At 33.2% G+C, this 23,021-nt stretch overlaps 1 protein-coding gene across 3 annotated transcripts in view; it reads right to left on the reverse strand.

Annotated features, from left to right (window-relative positions):
* SASH1 (SAM and SH3 domain containing 1) overlaps positions 1–22,806 on the reverse strand; it is a 378,674-nt gene extending 355,868 nt beyond the window's left edge. The window contains exon 1 of one of the 3 annotated variants that reach the window (XM_031968401.1): positions 22,642–22,806. In XM_031968401.1, coding sequence (XP_031824261.1) covers positions 22,642–22,692 — 51 coding nt within the window. In that variant the 5' untranslated portion in view covers positions 22,693–22,806. The remainder of the gene's footprint in view (positions 1–22,641) is intronic. The other 2 variants (XM_031968398.1, XM_031968403.1) reach the window with 2 other exon arrangements.
* Between the last annotated feature and the right edge of the window lie 215 nt (positions 22,807–23,021).

Genomic DNA, 23,021 nt, shown 5'->3' on the forward strand with positions numbered 1-23,021 from the left:
TTATTGAAAGGGAAAACACAAACATAATTCACTCATTTATGGAGTAAAGGGAATGAAAAACAGTTTGAATTTTAAGAATTTATCTAACTATATAATTTATTGATATCAAAAGAAAGGTTATAGTCAGGATCTGTGCCAGTCACTTTGGATCTCATCTGTCTTGATTTTGAAATATATCAGTGTAATTCAGTTTATTCTAGTATCCCCCCAGCTCTTCAATACAAGAATACCAGTTATAAATTATAGCCATTCCATACAACTCTGGCTTTAGAAATATATTCTAGGCCAATGGCAGGCTACTCAAGAACTCTATATAAAATACTAAGCAATCAATACACTTATGAATGTACCAGTTGGAAGTAAGGCATATAAGAATACCTATCTGGTTTAGTAACAATTTCTTTGGTGATTCAATAGATTCATCAATCTCTTTTGTTATTTCTGTCATTATATTCTCATTTAGCCTCTGAAGCATCTTCCACCTCTGAATCCATGATCTTATGATCTTTTCATAACTATCCCTAAACTTATAATCATAAGTTTCCTTCTGTTATAGCATCTTATAATTAGAACTTGAATGCTTTTCAATCAATCAGGTGATCCATCAGGCTTAAAAAGAAGGTCATGGTGAGGGAATTGAATCTTATAAAAATGGATGGCTTGCTTACAGTCAAAGAGATAAAATGTGTCAGGGCTGTTATTGAAATATAAGCATCAAAGTGTGGCATCTTTGCCAAGTACCCCATACTATTTTTCTGGGACTACAGGTAGTTGTTCTTTGGCATTTTAAAAAATGTTTATCTGTGCATCTGGTTCCTGTGTAGGCCATTCATGGCCTGTCATTTCCTTTGAGATTAATCTATGTAAATCATCTGTTTTCCATTTTTAAAATTTTAATATTATATATTTTATATTTTTATAGATATTCATTCCTGTATTTTAAGTTTTTATTTTATTTTTTTACCATAAAGCTATGCATAGAGTAGTAGAATGCTCTTCTCAGCTCTTCAATTCTATTAAATTATTGTTAATGATACATTTGGATCTATCTTTTCTTATTTTTTTTTATGAATTTAGTTTTTCATTTTCCTCTTTTGCATTAAAATAGCCATTCATCAATTTTATTGACCTTTAAAAGACACTTTCACTTTATTTATAATTTCAATTGCTTTTTTTTTGTTTTCTATTTTATTACTTTTTGTCTTGTTTTTAATAATCTCATTTCTTTAACATTACATTAACTACATTATTTGTTCTTGTCTAATTTATCTAAATGTAGTTACTTTTTAATTTTCTCTCATTAATATAGGCATTCTGTGCTATAAATTTGTCTCAGAATATGCATAGCTTGTTTATAAATTTATGTTAATTTATATTTCTGTAATTTTACATTTTCTTCTTTAGTTTTGTTCAGCAGTTTTTTAGTCATGTCTTACTCTTCATGGAGTTTTCTTGGCAAAGATACTCTGGTGGTTTTGTCATTTCCTTCCCTAGCTCATTTTATAGATGAGGAACTGAGACAAATAGAGTTAAGTGACATAGCTAGTAGGAATCTGAAACTGGATTTGAATGAAGATCTTTCTGACTACAAGCCCTATCCACAACCTACATATTATCTTCTTTACTATAGGTATCGTTAAACTAATATGCTGAGTTCTTCCTTATGAACAAGAATGGGATCAGTTTTTGTGTCTGTCCTATGATTATTTTTTCCCATTGAGTTTTCTCTTATTTGGAGGTATGGATCTGTAATTTCATTTGAACAGAGGATAGCTGGTGGGGAAACTCTCTCTCCTCCCCCATGCAGATTGGCAATTCATCTTCAACCTGTAGTTTGGCAGAATTATTGGGAGCAAAGAAAGGTTAAGTGACTTGTTAAATGTCCTATATGTAGTCAGAGTTAGGACTAGAGCCAGAACTTCCTGATTTTAGAGTCAGTTTTCTATGTAATCCTACTACTTGAGCTTTCCAGTTTTTTTAATATATATTTGCCCAATCCATGTTTCCCCCCCCCCCCCAACACTGTTCAGGTCTATAAAATCCTTCTTATTTAATTTTAAAAATTGCTTTATATATTAGAAATCTATTCATGAATTTTTCTATTTCTTTAACAAAATAGAGCTTTCCCTTTATAAACATAACTAAATATTTTAAAGGTATATCTAAAAACTTAACTTCTAAAATTTTTTATTCTTTAAATATGTACATATTCGCATTGTTGATCTTTCAATGCTTTCTGGTTCAAATTGAAAGTTACCAGATATCATTGAAGCAAATTGAATTTTTCCTGAGCATGATAGCTTTTAATCCATTCTTTTAGTTAAATATATTTGTATTTTTTCACAATTGATAGTGACAAAATAATGTTGGGTCTTTAAAAAAATCCATTAGCTCCTTTCCTTTTGGGGGGACATAATTTATTTACATTGAATTTTAGTTTAATTTTTATTTATATCCTGTTCTTTGTTAAATTGTTATTAATTCATTATTTTTATATCTAATCTAAACATAACTACCCCAAATACTATTTCTGTATTTTAGGTTATAAAATCTGTACATAATTATAAAATTTGACTCCTTTTTGTTAAGGATTGGAACTTTCCTTTGGAATTGACTGTAAATATTCTCTTTTTCATCTTCTTTTTCTTGTTATTTTTCTTTGTGGGGGAATACAGGGAGCCTATATTCTTTATTATTTCCTTTTAATGATATATTTAATAAGTTGAAAACCTCTTCAGTGCAGGGGGCAGTTTTTAGCCTTTTTAAAAACTATTGTCATGATTCAGCACTATGATTAGCATATACTAGATATTTAATAAATGGTTATTAATTGATCAATACTTATCAGTTTATTTTTGCTCTTTTATTCATCATTTTGTATTCCTTTATTCTGATTGTATTTATTATTAAATAATTTAACTAAATATTATGTTAATATAATGCTTTGATTATTTTTCTCTTCCAATATGGGGTTTTAAATTAAGATAACTAACTAATCACAGTTGAAAGTATGAATTCTAAATACTTAATTGTCTCTGGGTAATTTCTTAGCTCAATTACACAGGGCCTTTTAAAGTTAGGTTTTTCTCCATGGAACCTCTGAGGTCATTTTAGTTTTTAAATGTTCATTTTGGAATGATTTTCAAAGTGACTGTTTAGATTTGCTGAGAAACTATTTCTAGTCTTTAAGTCCATGTTTAACAGGTTTTAATGTTATAGACAGTTATTTTTGGTTTGTGTAGGAAAACTCATTAGAATTCTGGATTGAATGTTTTTTTGACATATCATTTCTTTCTTCTTTTTGATGATTTGAAGCAGTTTAAAAATTATCATTGTCGTTTCAATATCTGGGTAGGCTGAATTTAAATTCCCCCACATTGGAATTCTAAATACATTTTTCTACTGCTACAATTCATTTTTTGACAGCTAGCATTAGATTTTTTATTTAACTAGAAACAATCGCCTGAAAATAGAGTAATCAGATTATTGTCTCTATTTCCTGGAGTCCTAATAATTCTGAGGTTTCTTCTCTTGTTCTCCTCCCACCTCAGTTTTTTTCATCTACATTGCCTCCAAATATTTTTCTAGCTGGTCAATTTTTTGAACCTATTTTCTTTTCTTTTCTTTTTTTTTAAATTATTCATTGTTTTGTGTCCCCTTGTATAAATCCTGGTTTTACTTATGTATTATTAAATTTTCATATTTTTCTAGCCTTGTTTCTTTTCTATTGAGTTTCCTTATTATTGCCTTCTAAGATTTAATTCTTTAATTGCCTCCGAATTTCTTAATTATATTAATTTCTTCATTTAATCACTTGTGATTTTGTTATCTGAATTTTTCTCTAATTCCTTGAATTTGTGTATGATATATGATAAATTTTTCCATTTGTTTCTTTACAGTTTTTGACATTCTCAGTTTCCTCCAGGTTCTCCTCTTCTCTACAGCATCATCATCATCATCATCAATTATGCCACAGTATTGGAATTGCCCTTTAGATTGCCCTTTGGGTAAAAAAAAAAAAAAAAACTTTTCTCAAAATATTTCTAGAAATATGATTTTTTCATATTTCTCCTGTTATTTTTGAGGGGGAAGGAGAGGAATAAGAGGAACCTGATACCCTTTTAACCCTTCTCTTTTTCTTCTTTTGAAAAATCAAGTTGCTTCTAGTTCTCTAACCCACTGATCATCTCTTATCCTTTCACAGCTCTTTTATTCCAAGAAAGGGACAGCGAGGTGGCACAGTGGATAGAGTAATGGGCCTGGAGTCAGGAAAACCTGAGTTCAAATTTGATGTCATATACTTACTTGCTACATGGCAAACTATTCCAGTGTCTTTGCTAAAAAAACTCCAAATGGGATTATGAAAAGTTAGAAAAAACTGAAATGATTGAACAATAAATATCCTAAGAAAAGGAATTATGAAGGTCCAGAAAAAAATGACTGGAATAATTAATGGTGACACAGTCAAAAGCAGAGTATTTTTTTTTATTTCTTGTTGCAACAATTGGCTTTGTTGTTGTTGTTTATTTTTATTTAAAACTAACTGCAAGAAAACACGAAATGATTTTAATAATTAAGGATGATACTATAAGCAAATTAGAAGAGCAAGGGATAGTATACTTATTGGCTTTGTTAAAAAAAAAAAGGAGAAATTAATAGCCAAAGAAGAACCAGAGAACGCTATGAAATGCAAAATAGATAATTTTGATTATATTAAATTAAAGGGTTTTTATGCCCCAAAAAACTAATGCCACAAAGATCACAAGAGAAGCAGAAAGCTGGGAATTTTTTTTTTTTTTTTTTTTACAGATAAAGGCCTCATTTCTAAAATATATATAGATAAAGGAGACAAATTTATGAGAATACAAGTCATTTCTCAATTGATAAATGGTCAAAAAATATGAACAATTTTCAGATGAAATTAAAGCCACTTCTAGTCACATGAAAAAATGTTCTAAATCACTCTTGATTAAAGAAATAAAAATTAAGACAACTCTGAGATAGGTTGACTAAGATGACAGGAAAATATAATGATGAATGCTAGAGGGAATTTGGGGAAACTGGGACAGTAATATATTGTTGGTAAACACTCTGGAACTATGCCCAAAGGACTATAAAAATTGTGGATACTCTTTGATCCAAAAGTCTCATTACTGTTTCTGAATCCCAAAGACATAAGAAAAAAAGAGAGAATGACCCATATGGGCAAAAAATGTTTGTAGCAGCTCTGTTTTTATAGTACCAAGGAATTAGAAATTGAGTGGATGTCCATCAGTTAAGGAATGGATGAATAATTATGAAGGTAATGGAATATTACTTTTTTTTTTTATAAAAAGTGATGACCAGAGTGATTTTAAAAAAGCCTGGAAAGAACTACATGAACTGATGCTGAGTGAAGTGAGCAGAACCAGGAGAACATTGTACATAGTAGCAATACGGTTATGTAATGATCAACTGTGAAGAACTTGACTCTTCTCAACAATGCAGTGATTCAAGGCAATTTCAATAGATTGGGGATGGGAAATGCCAAATGTATCGAGAAAGAGAATTATGGAGACTGAATGTGGATGGAAGCATAGTGTTTTTACCTTTTTGTTTGTTTAGTTTTTCTTTCTCATGGCTTTTTTTTTCTCCTTCTGGTCTGATTTTTCTTGTACAACATGACAAATATGGAAATATGTTTTTAAAAACTGCACATATTTAACCTATATCAGATTGTTTGCTATCTTAGGGAAAGGGAAGAAATGGGAGAAAATTTTATTTATTTATTCATTTTTAAAATAATATTTTATTTTTCCAAATACAAGAAAAGATTGTTTTGAACATTCATCTTTGCAAAATTTTGTTTTTCAAATTTTTTTACTTCTCTCTCCTTTCTCCGAATTCCCAAGACATCAAGAAATCCAATATAGATTAAACATGTGTAATTCTTTTAAATTCTTTTAAACTTATTTCCATATTTGTCACACTGTGCAAGAAACATCAAATCAAAAGGGGAAAAAAAGAAGAAAAGCAAGTAAACAACTATAAAAACAAAGGAGAAAATAATATACTGTAATCCACATTCAATTTGAGAGAGAAAATTTTAGAATGCAATTTTACAAAAATAAATGTTAAAATTTATCTTTACATGCTTTTGGAAAAAATAAGATATTTATAAAAACCTCCATGAAATTTGATAAAGTAATGTAGCAAATGTAATCTGTTTAACAGAATGAAAGATGGCAATAAAATGAAAGCAACATGGGGGATTAATTTACTCTCTATAATTTCTCTTCTTGTATTTGAAATGACAAAAAAAAAAGCCCACCAAATTCCTTTCTACAAAAGCAAACAAACAAATAACCTCAATTGGAAAACTTACCTAAGTTTTCTTATATCTTTATTTTTTGCTAAATTCCCTGATCATCACCAAGTAAAGATAGTTTCATGAAGAAATTTTTTTCTTGAAGATCAGTGGAAAGTTGAAAAGTACAGGCTGTTGAAGTATAATGAGAATAGCAGCCTAAGATGTTGGATAAATGTAGAGAGTAAGAAATGTTACTTGGAAAGTGATTTAGTGACTTTGATAGGTATCCTAATATAATTCTTCCACTGATCTGATTTGTTACTCAAAATTGCCCTAAAGGTAAAAAGTCAGAATACTTGTCTTGTGCTGTGATATTTAAATGCATAAAAAAATGAAATTTTTACCTGATCCAGTTTATAATTTCTAGGGGAAATGGAGTTTTCTGAATTTCTTACAATTGATTTACCTGACTCTTTGGATGCAGCTGATAAAGATGATCTGATAGGCACAAAGTATGAGAAAATGAGTAGTTGTTGTGTAAGGCCTCTTCGTTTTATACAACTGTTCTCCCTTCCATAATATTTTTTATTTTTTCAAACTGAACTTTCATCAAATACAGACACGCACAATACAGACACATCTACTTCATCTTTGTTGATAGATAGGAGGTGGGGGTTGAGATTGCAAGCAGAAATGTCTTTTTATGAATATTTCAGACACATGATAGGGATTCAGCTCTGGGATAAAGTCATATTAATAAACTGCTTCCAGCCAAATGTCCTCTGCGAGCCCATATCTATTTATCAACCATCAGATTTATCCTGAGTATATTCTACCATTACAATCCAGGTGATTTATATAAGCACATTAAATCCTATTAGTATTAATGGAAATTATTCATGTATTTCAATACTGTACATCAGTATAGTCAGGCTCACAAAAGATCTGTGTTTTAGGGATAAGACAATTATTATTTTAGATATAGTCCACATTGGAATCAGAATACTGCTTATTAAGTAAAATGTTTAATTTAATTCAATTCTTTAAGTACTTTCTATATACTACGCACTAGGAACATAAAAACAAACTTTATGAAATTTTTTAAATGAAAAATGTGGTGTATTGAAAAGCATGCTGATATAGAGTGAGAGGTTATTGGTTCTAATCCCACTTTTGTTACTTGGTATTTATGTGTGACCCTGAGAAAATCTTTCCTATGATCTTACAGGTCAGTTTTCTCAACTGTAAAATGGGATGGTTGGATGTGATACCTTCTATGTTCTCTTCAAGCTCTGAATCTGGCAATAGTAACAAGAAAACAACAGGAATTGATCAAACTATTGTTATTATGTTCTTATTTTTTATTAGCAACTTTTTTTTCCCCAAGGGTAGCCTGTACCATATCATTTGAAAAAAAAAACAAAAAACAAAAATAGAAAAAGGTAGCCAGTATTTTTATCCTTTTATCTCAAATGAGTCAATAGGTTACTTGACTTGCCCCAAATTATGCAGGAAGCTAAGAAGAAAGCTGAGGCATGCAGAAGTTCATGCAATAATCGGTGTCAAGGAGCATAATTTCTTGCATCCACAAAGGGGACTAGTTGGCTCCATACTCTGGCAAAGAAGAGTATCAAGTCCCAATTATGAGGCAAGAAGCACCCTATAACTGAAATGCGTGATTGTGTATACAATCCATCTTTTATATTTTTTTAAAACCAGGTATTCACAGGTAAATTCAAGTAAACACAAATTTAATCCCAGAAGATCTAATTTAATATTATACAAAGCTTCCTAGTAATTCACCAGAGCATCCGGGGCTTTGTCTATTTTGAATGGAATCTCTGTGCTTCAGACTCAGCCTGCCAATTAGAGCTCTCCATGACCTGTGAGGGCCCCTTCTAAGTCTGGCCCTCTGGTTGGTTGTGGGCCACCAAGTTGTAATTATTTTATATACTGGTCAGGCGTATAGGATGGAATCTGAGCCATTCATTCTAATTGGGAATTATTTTTCAAGGATGAAGAGGAAGGTATAAAAGCAATTGGGATGATATGACAGTTAAAAAATAACGTCTCCCCTCCAGGTTACTTACACCCTCCTCCCCATAGGCCAGGGTGGTCTTTGTTAAAATGATGATATAAGAGAGAGGTTTTTCCTCCCCTTCTGTTCATTTTCCTAATTGTGATCTTTTTATTGCCCCTTTTTGTAGATTAGGCTTTCTGTACTAACTTCCTTTGTTTTTGTTTTTGTTTTTGTTTTTTATGATCAAAGGTTATTCTCAATCCATCATTTAGTTAAAAAAAAAAAAAAGAAGTAAAAAAACTGAATATAATTTAAGGGGATATGTTTTTGGTGAGCATCAAGGCCTGATAATAATAAGGGTTGAAGCTTTGATAAAATTTCAGATATCAGCTGTCACAGCATGTTCAATTAATTCAGTTATATGCAACTCTTTGTGATGCTATTTGGATTTTTACTGGCAGAGATACTAGAATGGTTTGCCATTTCCTTTCTAGCTCATTTTATAGATAAGAAAATTGAGGCAACAGGATCAAATGACTTGCTCAGGGTCACATAACTAGTAAGTGACTAAGGCCAGATTTGAACTCAGGAAGATGGGTCTTTCTAATCCTAGGCCAGGTGCACTGTGTCACCTAGCTGCTCATAACATAGCATGGAGAAGGTTTTTAAAAAAATATGTTATTTTTTATTTTTCCAAATACATGTAAAGCCGGTCCTTATCATTCATCCTTGCAAAACCCGTGTTCCAAATTTCAGAGAAGGTATTTTGAAGGAACTTTCCTTATCTTTCTGAAATCTCTCTAGGAAGATAGATAGCACAATGAATAGAGTTTTAAGCCTAGAATCAGAAAGATCTGAGTTCAGGTACTTATTAGCTATGTAACTTTGGGCATGTCATATGACCTCTGTCTCAGTTTCCTCAACTACATAGCTAGAATAACAGTAGTATCTGCCTTCCAGGGTTATTATTGGGATTAAATGAAATTCCCACAATATATATGTGTTATATGTATGTATGTGCTTAGTATATGTATACATATATCCTAATATATACTATTATACACAAAAAATTATATATACATATACAATATATATATATATATATTATACATAGCATACTGCCTGGAACATAGTAGGTGCTTTATAAGTGCTAGGTATTATTATTATTATCAAAAATAATTCCATAAGCATACACTAAACATTGTACTGGGCACTGAGAATACAAAGTCAAAAGTAATGTGATTCTTGATCTGAATAAAGCTGGGAAAGACAACAAGTGCATATATAGAGGTCAGTTCGAAACACATATAATGTAATTCGCAGATACATTTAGGACAACCAGTATTGGAAGAAAAGTAATATTTATCAGAGTTTTTGTGATAAAGTACAAGTGTGGGATTTAGATTCAAAAGAGTGGAGTTCAAATTTTGACTCTGATACTACATATATGACATAAGATAAATCTTGATTTCTTTGGGTCTTAGGTTCTTCATCTATAAGATAAAATCTATTGAAAGAAATAAAGCTTCTAGTCCCTTTCAACTCTAAATCTATGTCTCTGTGTTGGAAAAAGTCATAGAATCTTGGGTGTCCACAAAGGAAACAGAGATATAGGCATCCAAATGGAAAAGTGCCTTTTTACTCCCTAGCAACAAATATAGTTAAATACGTAAAGAGTTGCCCTAGTATCATCAGATATTTAAAAAATCTTCTCTAGAAAATAAAGTTTACAAAGCAATTGTCTAATTCATCTTGAAAGGAAAGGCATATCAGTAACCAAACACCCAAACAAGCAAAGATTAGCTCCCAAGACCTCTTGACAACTATTGGAATGACAAAGGTATAAATGTCATTTCAAATCAGAGAATAGTGACTACAGGCCAGGTATATGGGCTGATTCTTTAATATCTTGTAGTTGTACTCTTGTTGCTGAATAAGGCGACTGACATTGATAAATCATTCTATTATAACTTGTGATAAAAGCAGCAGGTACTTAGAGAGCTGACCAACAGACATATGAAAAAGATGAATAGCTCCAAGGAGACAGATGATCCACAGTTGGAAATTAGTGAGACTAATAGCAAGGAGAAAAGGACAGAGTATATCAGACACCCAAGAATCACAGTGACAATACTCCAAATTTCATGTGTGCTCATGAACTTACTTTTTTTTTTTTTATGAACTTACTTTTTAAAACAGGTCTTAGCTATAAATATTCTATATTAAGGATTAACTTTTTGTGTATTTGTGTCATTGACTCCTTTGGAAAAATATTGAATCCTTATACCATTTTTCAGAATAATGTATCCAAATAAAGAAAATAAAAAATATTTTTTTGAAATATAATTGTCATTTAAAAAATAAAGTTTAAATATCCTTTGCAGAGAGATAGTATTGTTGATAGAGTACTAGGCCTGGAGTCAGGAAAATTTGAGTGGAAATCCAATCTCAAAACATTTTCTAACAGTGATTCTGAGCAAGTCACTTAATTATATCTTCCTCAGTTTCTTTAAATATAAAATGGGGATCATAACAGTACATACCCCTCTCCCCATGATTGTTGTGAAGATCAAATAAAATAATATTTGTAAAACATTTATGTTAGTATCTGGAACGTAATAGGTGCTTAATGAATGTTTCCTTCCCCCTTTTCCTCTAAGTTAAAAATTTGCCCAATATAAAACACATCATTACATTATAAACAAACATTATAAAAATATGTTATCTTTTTTTATCATATGAACTGAAGTAGAAAATGGAGGAAGTTATCTTAGTGGTTCAAAGAAGGAAAAACATTTGATTATATGGTAAAAACTACTTTGGGAACTGAAATCTTCTTCTAAAATTTTTTTTCTTAACAGTATTTAATATCTTTATTTTTTTTTTCTAGGCAAATGGGATTAAGTGATTCAGAGTCACACAGCTTAAGTAAATGTTAAGTGTATGAGACTGGATTTGAATTTAGGTCCTCTTGATTTTAGGGGTAGTATTCTAATCCACTGCAGCATCTAGCTGCCCCTTAAGAACTGAAATTTTAAGACAGTTTCCAAAGAAAACTATTCAGGGCTTGTATGACTGGAAAAGGAGAGGTACCAGTCACATAGAGACAATGAGAGTGAGCAGATACATGGTCTATGATACATCTGTCCCCTAGTGATATAAAAAAACCCAAGGAAGGTGTTTTGGGTGGGCCATTTATAGAGGGAAAACAAGGACAATCATTGAATGTAATTAAATATCACAAAGGGATTTCTATTTTCATAGTGATGATGCATGGAACTTGGAGTCAGGAAGTTGTGAGTTCAAATCTGGCATTATATTCTTACTAGCTGTGTGAACCTGGGCAAGTCACTTAAAAGCTCTGTGCCTCAGTATCTTCTTCTATAAAATGGGAATGATAGGAACTATCACTTGAAGTTCTGAGGATAAAATAAAATGTTTCTGAAGTACTTTACAAATCTTAAAGTATTATATAATTCCTAGTTAATATTATTAGCAATGGTATCACACAATCATCAAAATATAGTAACAATAATAATAATAATTGACATGTTTTATGTAGATATCACATTTAAGATTAATAGCAAACTTGTGAGGTAGTCTTAATAAGCCCACTTAAGAAATGAAGAAATCAGTAGTTAAGTTACTACTCTATGTTCACATAGCTAATTAATGTAAGGAGTCAGACTGAACCTAAGAGCTTCCTGATTTTGAGTTTAGCAAATATCAAAGCAATTAAATCTTACAATTTTCAGAAGATCATAACATTTATGTCAAAATGCTCAACTTGGCATGCAGAAAACATGGTTTGAGGGATGCTTCTTTATTGCCAAAATGTGTTCTTTAGATAAATACTGCTGAATTTATGGGCCTTTCTGCTGACATTTGGTACTTTTTCTTCAAATCCTTATGCATTTAAGTCATAAGGGGTTTCTGCAAATTACACTGTGGTGACCCCATAAGGAAAGTTCACAGTATCTTCTAAATTATTAGCTGAGCCGTCAGATAGACATTGGCTTTTTCCAAAGGAGTCTAGAGTGAGTCGTTAGCTGATATAATACCCTCATGTATATAGTTAGATAAAAATGTATAAGGCAGATCAAAAGTGTAAAAAAGTCACAACAGGGAATTAGGACAAAAATTCAATGTAATTTTCTGCCAGCTGTCATTGATCTAGAAAACTAGCTTTTGTTGCCAACACTTTTGGAAAGGATAGTTTATTCTACTTGTGTAGAATGAATAACCTTTTGGAGGGAGGGAATGCATCTTGCAAGAATTAAATTAGAAAGAAGGGGACTATGAGCTCTTCAGATATTGTCACCAAAATACTGAAAGGGTTAACCTAAGGGCCTGATGTATAAAGTTGCTCCTGGCTAACTTTGTGATGCTGTAGAAACTACATCTGGCATCCAATGACCAGCTCATTCCTACTTTAAGGAAATTCATTCGCATACTCTGCAGCAGCTGCTACTGTTTGGATTATGAATAGTAATAAGCCATATGGTGTGGCAGAAAGGAATCACACATATTTTCACACGGACAAATATTATTATTCCAAACCATAAACATGTCAATATAAGTGTCTTTTCTCTTGGGAAGAGCAGAGCTTTCAATCTCAGCTATAAGAAAATGACTTACTTCAAGATGTGGAAAATTATCTGCCAATGTTATTACAACAATAAACAACTGTGCACCCCATTTATCCCCCAAATTCTATTTCTGTACCTGTACTTGGCACTAGAGTAATAAAATAAAGGACAACTACAAAGATGCAAGAAAAAAAAGTATATAAAGAAGGTAAGGGTGTGTTTGTGGTGGGGGAGAACAATGCTTCTCTTAGCTGTACCCATGGACATCAATCCCCTCCAGAGCTCTCTATATGAGGCTGTTGTGTGCCTGCAGAAGGATCAATAATGTCACATGGATACAAACTAATCACGGAAATTAGAGATGGAAAAACCCCAGTCACACCACTGAGCTCTGTCAGTGAAAGATTTCCTTACTATAGTATCCTTTCTAATCCTTGTTTTGGGTCCCACATGAAATGTCTCAGGGAAAGAGCGTTCATCACTGTCAGAGAAGTTCTCCTGATTTTCAGACTAGATTTCTTTTTCTTTAATTCCATCTTATTACTTTGTGTCTGTGCCATCTCTCCTTGTTCTTCCCTCTTGCTAAATCTTGCTAAGTAATTTTTCCCTCTCCAAGCAACTATAACTTTCAAATTTTTGCTAAGCTTCCTGAGTCCCCAATAGCTCTGTCAATGTCCAGCACAGGATAAGTTTTAAAAAAAGCACTTAATATTGACTTCAACTGTCTTCCCTGTGGGCAGACCAGAATAGGCTATTTCAAATTCAGGGAAAGAATTACTCTCTTGGCTTTGGAGGGAAGGAAGGAGAAGTGAAAAAGGGAAAGAAAGTTTTCTCTGCTATGGTCAGCACAAAGGTCCTGTGATCAGTTGTTCTCCTTGTATGTCCTTTTACTTGGGAAGCCTCTTATCTAAAAATGCTTGGGTCACTGGAGGGAGAGGAAGGGAAGACAACATTGGTAATAAAACTGAGCTCTTCACTCTGCTCTGTATGCTCTATGTGGTTTCAGTACCTGCAAAAGAGCATTTGGAAAACAGACTAAAGAGCTTTGTGAGGATCGTTATGGAATTATCTGGAGGCAGTCAGGCACAAGTCACTCGGAGGAACTTGTAAAGCTGATAAGGAAAAAAATTGATTTGCCCTAACTCTGACTTTATGAGAAGTATTTCTGTATTTTGTTGAGGGAGATTTATAAAAAAAAAAAAGCTTACTTTGTTCACATTGTTCTCTATTCTCTGTTAATTAAAAAGAAATTATTCATTTACTTTGTTTTTATATTATTCTTATTTCCAGATATATCCCTTCCCTTTCCTTATCCAGACAGCCATCTCTGGCAATAAAGAATGAAAAAGAAAGAATGAAAGAAAGGGCAGTTCAGTAACCACATTAACTGAATCTGTTAAGTGACATTACACAGTTATAGTACCTCAGTTTCTACAAAGAAGGAAGGGATGTATATTTTCCCATCTCTTCTTTGGGGTCAATAGTCATCATTATAATTATATTCTGTTAATACTTGCCCATCTTTCAAAGTTCTATTCAAATGTTATCTCTAAAAGGAAGTATTTCTGGATTCCCCAGTTGGTAATCACTTTCTCCCTTGAATCGGATATGGCACTTCACCACCACCACTACCATCATCACTTCCTCCTCCTCCTCCTCCTCCTCCTCCTCCTCCTCCTCCTCCTCCTCCTCCCTTTCCTCTTCTTCTCCCTCTAGTTCTCAAATACATTTATCATATTATAGTGTATTTTATGCTTATTTATTTGAATCTAAACCACTTGCCTCTACAAGCCTTATCTAAACTTTTTATATTTTCCCCAGTGGCTAGCACAGTGCTCAGCACAGAGCAGGTGCTTAACAAATGCTTATTGAATTTGAACACTGTTCAGATTTATTTTTAGGATTTCTCTGAGCTTTCCTGGATATAGATTCATCTCTTGGCTCTTCTCTTTATTCCCAACTGTTTGTATATATTTTAAGCTTAGCAGGAGGACCCAAGAATCAAAAGAGAGGAGTATCTAAAGTACTTTTGTTGAAATAATTTCGTCCAAGTCCCACTGAGAGCAAATGGATCTTGTTTCCTAAGCCAGAATCAATTAAAACTTTTGAAAAAAGAAACATGTACCTGGGGACTAAATTTGCATCAAGTTTACATTAGAAAAGAGGAATTTAAAAGTTTTTTTTTTTTCCCCACAGAACTCATGACCTCTGATGATCATCCTCCACATCCAAGTCACCAACAAGCTTTTTCTCTTTTAGATAAAAAGTTATTTGGATTGCAAGTGACAATAAAAGAAGGCAGGATATATTGTCCATTCCAGGATATAAGGTCTATTGGACCTGTTTTCTATAAAATTTAGGAATTCTTGCTTTCATATGAAATGAAACAAAAAAATACACACGGCAAAAGGGTGACCTTGATGTCCTTTAAGAGTGATGTCAGGCACTTCAAGTTGGCAAAGCACATGGGCTCCTTGCAAGTATTTCAGCAGGTGCTTTCTGAAATGTTTCCAAAACCACACTGGACAGAGATACAGCAGAGGTCACTGAGACAGCATCAAGTATTGTGAGCAGCTTCATCATGTCCCCTTTTCTCATTCTGAGCTGGCTGGCATCTCAGAACCTGCTGGGTTAGTGGGAAGAGGCACTGTCACAGTGTTCTGTGCCAAATGCAAATGCCATGCAAATGTATTTGAGAATAGAGTGTACCTGAGTTAATAGGCCAGACCAGGGCAATGGGAGAAAATATGAAACTGATTGTAGAAGAAATAAATGGGAAAGAGAAAGGGGGCAGATATACTCATTAAAACATTTTGTTCTCAGTTTGGGACATCTTAGGACATATTCCACTATTCTCAAATATGTCTCCCATTAAGAATCTTATTTTCTGGAATACTTTCTGAGCATCCCATTCTCCTTCCAAATTGTGGAAAAAAACAAATTAAAAATGAATTTTCTCTTTTTAAAATTGATCTCCCAAATGCCATTTTTATTATATTTTTAAAATTGAATTTTATTTTTTAAATTAACAAGCACTTATTTTTTCCTCCCATGATTTTTTTTGGAGGAATTATTAATACAAAGAGTCAAATGGATGTTGGAAAATAAAGCTGTGGTTCCTAACTGAGAAATACAATTTTTCTTTCAGATTAGTGATATGTAGTAGCTCTGGATTAATTGACTTAAATTGCATGGATGTTCACACTTGCAATGAAACCTATTTAATTCTTCGTTTGATTACTACATTTCTATATTATAGGCTTATGATTTAAATACTGTCCTTTCCCTCCTTTTTATTCAGGTTTCCAACCTCTTTTTTTTTTTTTTTTCATTTGGGCATAACTCATTCTGTCTAACCATACAACAATTATTATTAATCCCTCAATTTTGTGACAAATCACCCCCTTCTTAACTGAATGTTAATTATGAGTACCTCTTGTGTATAGACAGAAGACATATATAGCAAATATGAGAATACAACTATGCTGTTTCTAATTTATAATGTGTTACAGATGGATGGATAGCTGACAGAACAAAAGTGGGGCAGAAAATGTGGTGATGATATACCAAGGGGTCTTGAAGGTGAGAAGATATTGAATAAGAATAGAAACAGGAGAGTAAAAAAGAAGCTAGATTATGTGGGTTAATCAAAACATGAACAGAAGAGTGCCTAGAAAGGTAACTAGAAATAAGTGAGGGAGTTTTTGAGCCTGGCTCTTGATTTCAAGTATGCTGACTGGTAGAGTAGCTTTGGTGGTAGATATGCATGAGGAACTTTTTAAGAAAGAAATTATTTGCCTCAAAAACTAAGAAGTGGTTGAGAAAGAGTGTGCTTGATTAGGGCTTAGAGCAAAAGGAGAGTGGAACTAGAGAGAAATCAGGTGATTTTGAAGCTATTTGTACCACTTGTCACCTTTAATCTTCAGTGCCGAGTGCAACCCAGGTCAGAAGTGACTAAAACGTAATATGGTATGATTGTTGCTCAGTGGCCTGTGAGAAACAATAATAATTCAGCAATCCTTTGCCTAGCACTTCATATTTTCCCAGCAGTTTGTAATCATAATTACTCCACACAACAATAAACTACAGTCATCAGTGCTATTATCTTAATTTTATTGATGAGGCTTATCAGACACAGAAGTTTAGTGAATAGCTTGGGGCAACCCAGTGAGTTAAGGGGAAAGGGATTGAGTCTCTGCTAGCAGAACTAATGAGTCAATTCTTTATCTGGGGAAGAATAGATGTACAGAATGATCCCTTACTATGGAAAATAGTATGACACCAATTATTAAAAATCCAACTTTTTGCTTCAAATACTTGTACTTGGGTGACTGCCATGTTGGATCAGTTACTCATTATCAAAATTATTTATTCAATACTTATATGTACATATCACTGTGGGATGTACTATTAAAAGTTAAAAGTTCAGTAGAGTATAGTGGAATTAGATGCCCTAGGCTCAAATACTGTCTTGGATGCTTATTATCTGTGTGAACTTTGGGCAAATAACTAAACCTCAGCTTCCATCATCTGTAAAATAAGGGATCGAATCAGATGACTATTTAGACCTCTCTGAGCTCCAATCTATGTTCCAATGCACATCAATAAGTCTATTATTATTGGTCCCTGCAGTGCTATAGAGTTTTGAGAATCAATAGATGAAATGATCTCTGTCTTAAATAAGTTCACATTCTAATTGGGAAAAATGGACACAAAGGAAACAATTAAAGGATGATCTGAGACTGTGTGCTAAATTGGGTAGCACAGATTAGTGCTCAGCTAAGAGAGATGATAAGGTTTGACTCAATAAGGGAAGAAATAGGAGGTAGGGGTTAAACTGGGTTCTGAAGGATGGGAAGGATTTGAAAAGGCAGAGAGGAGAGGAGATTCTGGATGAGAAGGAAATAATGTAAGTGAAAGTTTGAAGGCAGAAGTGAGAAAAACATATAAAATTAACATATTTGAGAGGATGATAAACATGAATCTTGAATAAAGCAGAGAATGCATGTTGGAGAGTAGTAGGAAATGAAGTTGGTCATGTGGAATGGGAAAAAAGATCTTAGAAGAGCATGAAGGACAGAGAGAATGGAGAGACTTACAATGCTTGACCACTTTACCAAAGAAAGAGAGAAAGAAAGAAAGAAAACAAAAGAAAAAAAAAACAAGAAAAGCAACATGATGCAAAAGGTGTTTTAAGAAAAACAATATGATATAAGTGCTGCTAAATGGATCAGAGGAGAGAGATAGTATTGTTAGGAAAGCCACTTAGCATAGCTTAACATGGGTACTATCCTCAATCTGTAAGTCTCTCCACTAGTAGAGATTTCTTCTCATTTGCCCTGTATATATACACAAGATATTCATCTTATATGAACACAGTAGTTTGTAAGTTGTTTCTCAAATTAGAATGTGAGCACCCTGAAGACAGGTATCATCCTTTTCTTTCTTTCTTTCTTTCTTTCTTTCTTTCTTTCTTTCTTTCTTTCTTTCTTTCTTTCTTTCTTTCTTTCTTTTCTTTTTCTTTTCTTTTTTTTTTTTTTTGGTAATATCTTCAGTGCTTGGTACATAGCAAGTGCTATACAATTTTTTTTTTGATAGACTAAAAGATCTGAGTGTTGGAAATAAAGATAAAATCCAGAACAAAAGTACTGTAAGAAAAAGTGAAAGGGAGAATAGGAAACTTTAGGTGGGAGGATTAAAAAATGCTTCATATAAGAGTCATCTGCATGGATCCATGGAGAGAGAAAAGGATTCTGACAAATCATAGTGTACAGGGAGTACAAATATGGGGGGCATAGTGATGGTGTAAGTGAGTTAGGTAACAGCTTGAAAAGTTTAGTTCAGTCTGGTTAGAACATGAAGTGGGTGAAGGAAAGTCATATGAAATAAGAATTAAAAGGCATTCTTAATGTTTAATTATTTTCTATTCTAGTCATCCAATTTTCACTATGTTTTGGATTAACTTGGAAATACTTGAGTCCTTGACTCTTTGAAGGAGAAAGGCACAGGTCCTTCAAGGAAAGGTGATGGGATAGGATAGTTAGGTGGCATAGTGGATAGAACAATGGCTTACCAAAAAGAAAGAAAAAAAAAAGGAAGGAAGAAAGAAAGAATATAAGGAAGGAAGGAAGAAGAGGAGGGAGAAATAAAGGAAGGAAGTAGGGAAGAAAGGAAGAAAGAAAGAAAACAAAGGAAATCAGAAGTCAAGTGGACCTTAGTTCAAATTCAACCTCAGACACTTGCTAGTTGTGTGACTCTGAACAAGTCACTTAATGCTGACTGCCTCTCCCCATCTCCCCCCCCCCCAAAAGAAAAGAAAACAAGAAAAGTAACATGATGCAAAAGGCATTTTTTAGGAAAATCAGTCTGTCAGCAGTGTTGCTAGATGGATTAGAGGGGAGATGGTTATCTCTCCTACCCCCCCTTTTTTTGGTGGTTATCTTCTTTGCATATTCCTCAAGCATTGTATGGCTTCAGTTCCCAGGAAGTTGTATAAATATACCTACCGTGCTTCTCTTTGACCTGCTTCTATTGCTCTGAAGCATATTCCCTATCTAGTTGAAATAACATGAAAAATTTGTAAAATGTTTAGCATAGTGCCTGGCACATAGTAGGCACTTAATAAAGTTACTTTCTCCCTTATTAGGTTCTGAGATTAGTTCTCCCTTTCATTGAGATTAGGTGGAAATGATGACCTATTATTTTCAGCTAGCATTACTTATAGTCATTTGGTATGGATAATGGAGATCATCTTTACCTAAATAATTTCTGTACTATCTTGGTCTTTAAGAGTCCAGAAGCAGACTCTTTGGCCCTTTCTATCTGAAAGTCCTTGCTCCCATTTGGAATACTCGTTTGATTTTTGTTTTCTGTTTTGAGTTTCTCCCTAGCACTGTAGAAATTACTCTTAACCCAATGAATAATCAAGTTTTCTCCAGTTTAAGCTATTAGGTTTGCCTACTGCTCTAAGTTTTCTTTGATGACTTACCAGTCTAGGCTCTATTTCTCCTAGTTTGTTGCAGTGGTCTTCCAAAATTTTAACATTGTAACTTTATAATAACAAAATGCCTTAAATGTGCAGTAATATCTAATAGACACAATTCCTATCTCTGTGTTAAAAAATATTGCTTGTCAATGTTGTTGCCAAGGGAATAGGAAGATTATTTCATAATTTACTGTGACAATGCCTGACAAGTGCTTATCTAACTTCTGCTTGAAAACTTCTAAGGAAGGAGAATCTCTTAGTCATTGTACTCCATTTATTTTCTATAGAGCAGTATATAGAATACAGCACAAGAAAAATCATCAATTTTGCTTTTAGGGATTTGGTTATATTTGGAATTCAAAGGACCCCCACTATGAGGCAATTTTGTGTCTGATGCATCTGAATCTTTGACTTTTGGTCAACCTTGAAAATTATGTTTACATGTTTTGGCAAAACTCATTGTTTTTACCTCTTCTCTTAAGAATGAACATCAATCATGTATTATCTCACAGGCAAAGATATAGTACACATGAAGAATCATAAAATCCCTAAATGCTGAATATATTTAATACATAAAAATGATCTCTGAAAAGATTTTAATTTGCTCTGAAATATTCCTTCATATTGTGATTTTATTAACTATCACATGATTTTTTTTTTATCAATGCTGAGTGGTAATTTTTTATGCAATTCTTTGTCTAAAAGACTTATATTAGATAACAAAAGTTTACCTCAACTTCCCAGCATTGTACCATTTGTGATAGAAATGGAACTTGAACCCAGTTGATTCTGTCTCTAATGTCCCCCTTCTATCCCACTAGATATGCCATAAACCAGTGAAATGCAAACCCAGATCAACACATCATCATTTTCTACCCACAGAAGTCCTGGCTTTAGAATTACAGAAAGAAATAAAACACATGAATCAATTTTCATTTATCTTCTATTCCTCCTGTAATCTCTGTTTCTAACTCACCAAACTTGCTAAATTCAAGAAGGACAGAGAAAGACAAGGTATGTACTCTTCCACAATAATATGTTCTTTCTATATGGAAGGGTCCTGTTCTTTTCTAATTTAAATTTGAGTCTCTGTTAGAAATTGAGATTACAGTGTAGAAAGGGACATAATTATGTTTGTCTTTCTCTGTCCTTCTTGTCCCAAGCTTTGGACAGTCATTCATTTATTCAGCATTTATTAATCATCTTTTCTACTTTATGCCAGACACCACTTCCACTCAAGACACATCCTTATCCTTTTCTTCATGGAAAATAGGGAGGTGGTCCTGCTTCTCTATCTGACTAAAGGTAAAGCTGTTTATCCTCTGCAAAGTTCCCTTCTCACTAAAGGAACCAAACACCTCTTTCTCCTATCTCCTGACAGAATGAGGGATCTATATAGGAAAGTTTTTTTTTTCTTAAAATTTTTCTTGCATAGCATCTTCCTGACCTCTTTTTTTTATTGGTCATCATCTTTGCTTTCATTTTTAGAAGATTAAATTGTGTGATGGGTCAGACTAATCAGCATTTTCCCCCCATTATCTGTTCTTGCAAATGTCTTACCACTGGAGGTAGAAGTTGGAATTTTAAGATTCTGTTTACCAGGTTTTCCTTTCCTCAGGGTGAGAGAGTTGCTTATATGAGGTAAAAATCCAATCTTCCTTTATTTCCATTTGTTCCAGATTGGTCTGTACTATTTAGGAGATGCTAGCAACCAGAGCACAGATTAGAAGCTCTAACCATCCCCACCAAATTATGATACTCATGCAGGGGGATGCCCTTCATGGTATGTTCTAAGATAGCTCCCAGACACTGGATTCACTTTTTTTCCTCTCCAGATTCACTTATTTCTCTCCTTCTATACAGTTTAACATCCATAAGTGCTTAGACTAGTTTCTAACCTTTCAAAATCATATATATGAATACTCATCTCTAGTTATTTCCAAATGTTTCTAAATATCTTAGCCAGAACTGAAATCATATAAATTTTACTCTGCAACTAGGGGAAATGCAAAAAAAAAATCTTTTCTTAGAAGAGCCAACAACTGTTTCTTCCCCACCCCTATTTTATCAGCATCCCAAGATCCTGATACTTCCCTCATCTATAAAACAAGGATGTTGTACTAGATAGTCTCTTTTACTCTGAATCTAGTAATTCTAATTTCAGTGGAAAATGATACTCTATCCGTTCCAAACCCACTGGTAGATAAGTGAAATGGAATTTCTCTATGATTTCAAAATAGAATTTTATATGAAAAAGCATCCTAAAAAAGTAATTAATTACACATACAAATATTTCTTGTACTATCTGTCCACAAGTACAATATTATTTTATATAGAAGCTAAGAAATAGAATTTTAACAAATCTTAGAAAAGGAAGCTTTTACAATTATTTAAGAAGGCCATAGAAGCTTGGGAAAATATGCCTCACTTGTGATACAAATCTAGCTGAAGTTTTGAAATCTTTTTCATCCATTAGTTACCCATTTTACTTTAACAACAGCATAAATGCTTGGCAAGCCAGTGAAGAGTACAATATTGCTCTGTCAGTGAAATTCAGAGAATTTACATTCAAAGGCTCGCATTCAAAGAGATTTGTCTCTAATACTATTTTCTATGTAGCAGGTATGTTTCACTATAAAGTAATGAGCAAATCTGTAATCTTTTGATATCTATTCTACTTTCATCTTAATTTTATAAAAAGCCTTGAGGAAAAAGCACAGCAGGATAGACTCTATCCTTAAATTCTGCATCCACTTACCATTAATTTTCCCCAAAACTCATCCTCACTGGCAAAATGCTCCATAGTCATTGAAGAGAAAAATTCCTTGTTCTGCCTTGTCAAATATGTCACTTCAACTGTTCAACTGACTGAGCACAGGAAGGAAAACATTTCCAAACCAGCAGTTTCCATGATATTGAATGTTGTGGGTTCTCCGATAGCCAAGAGTCTGGGCCAAAATGACATTTGCATACTTTGGAGTGAGCTGGGTGGTGGCGTTTCCCATACTTATGATTCAAAACTGAGATATGTCTCATTCAAATAGATAATAACATAACTCAAAGAACTCGAGTGTCCTCTAGCATTATTTCCATTTATGAAATGACAACTCTTGTTCCCCTGTCCAGCTGGGCTCCGCC

Source organism: Sarcophilus harrisii, chromosome 4 (assembly GCF_902635505.1).
Source record: "Sarcophilus harrisii chromosome 4, mSarHar1.11, whole genome shotgun sequence".
Taxonomy (NCBI): Eukaryota; Metazoa; Chordata; class Mammalia; order Dasyuromorphia; family Dasyuridae; genus Sarcophilus; species Sarcophilus harrisii.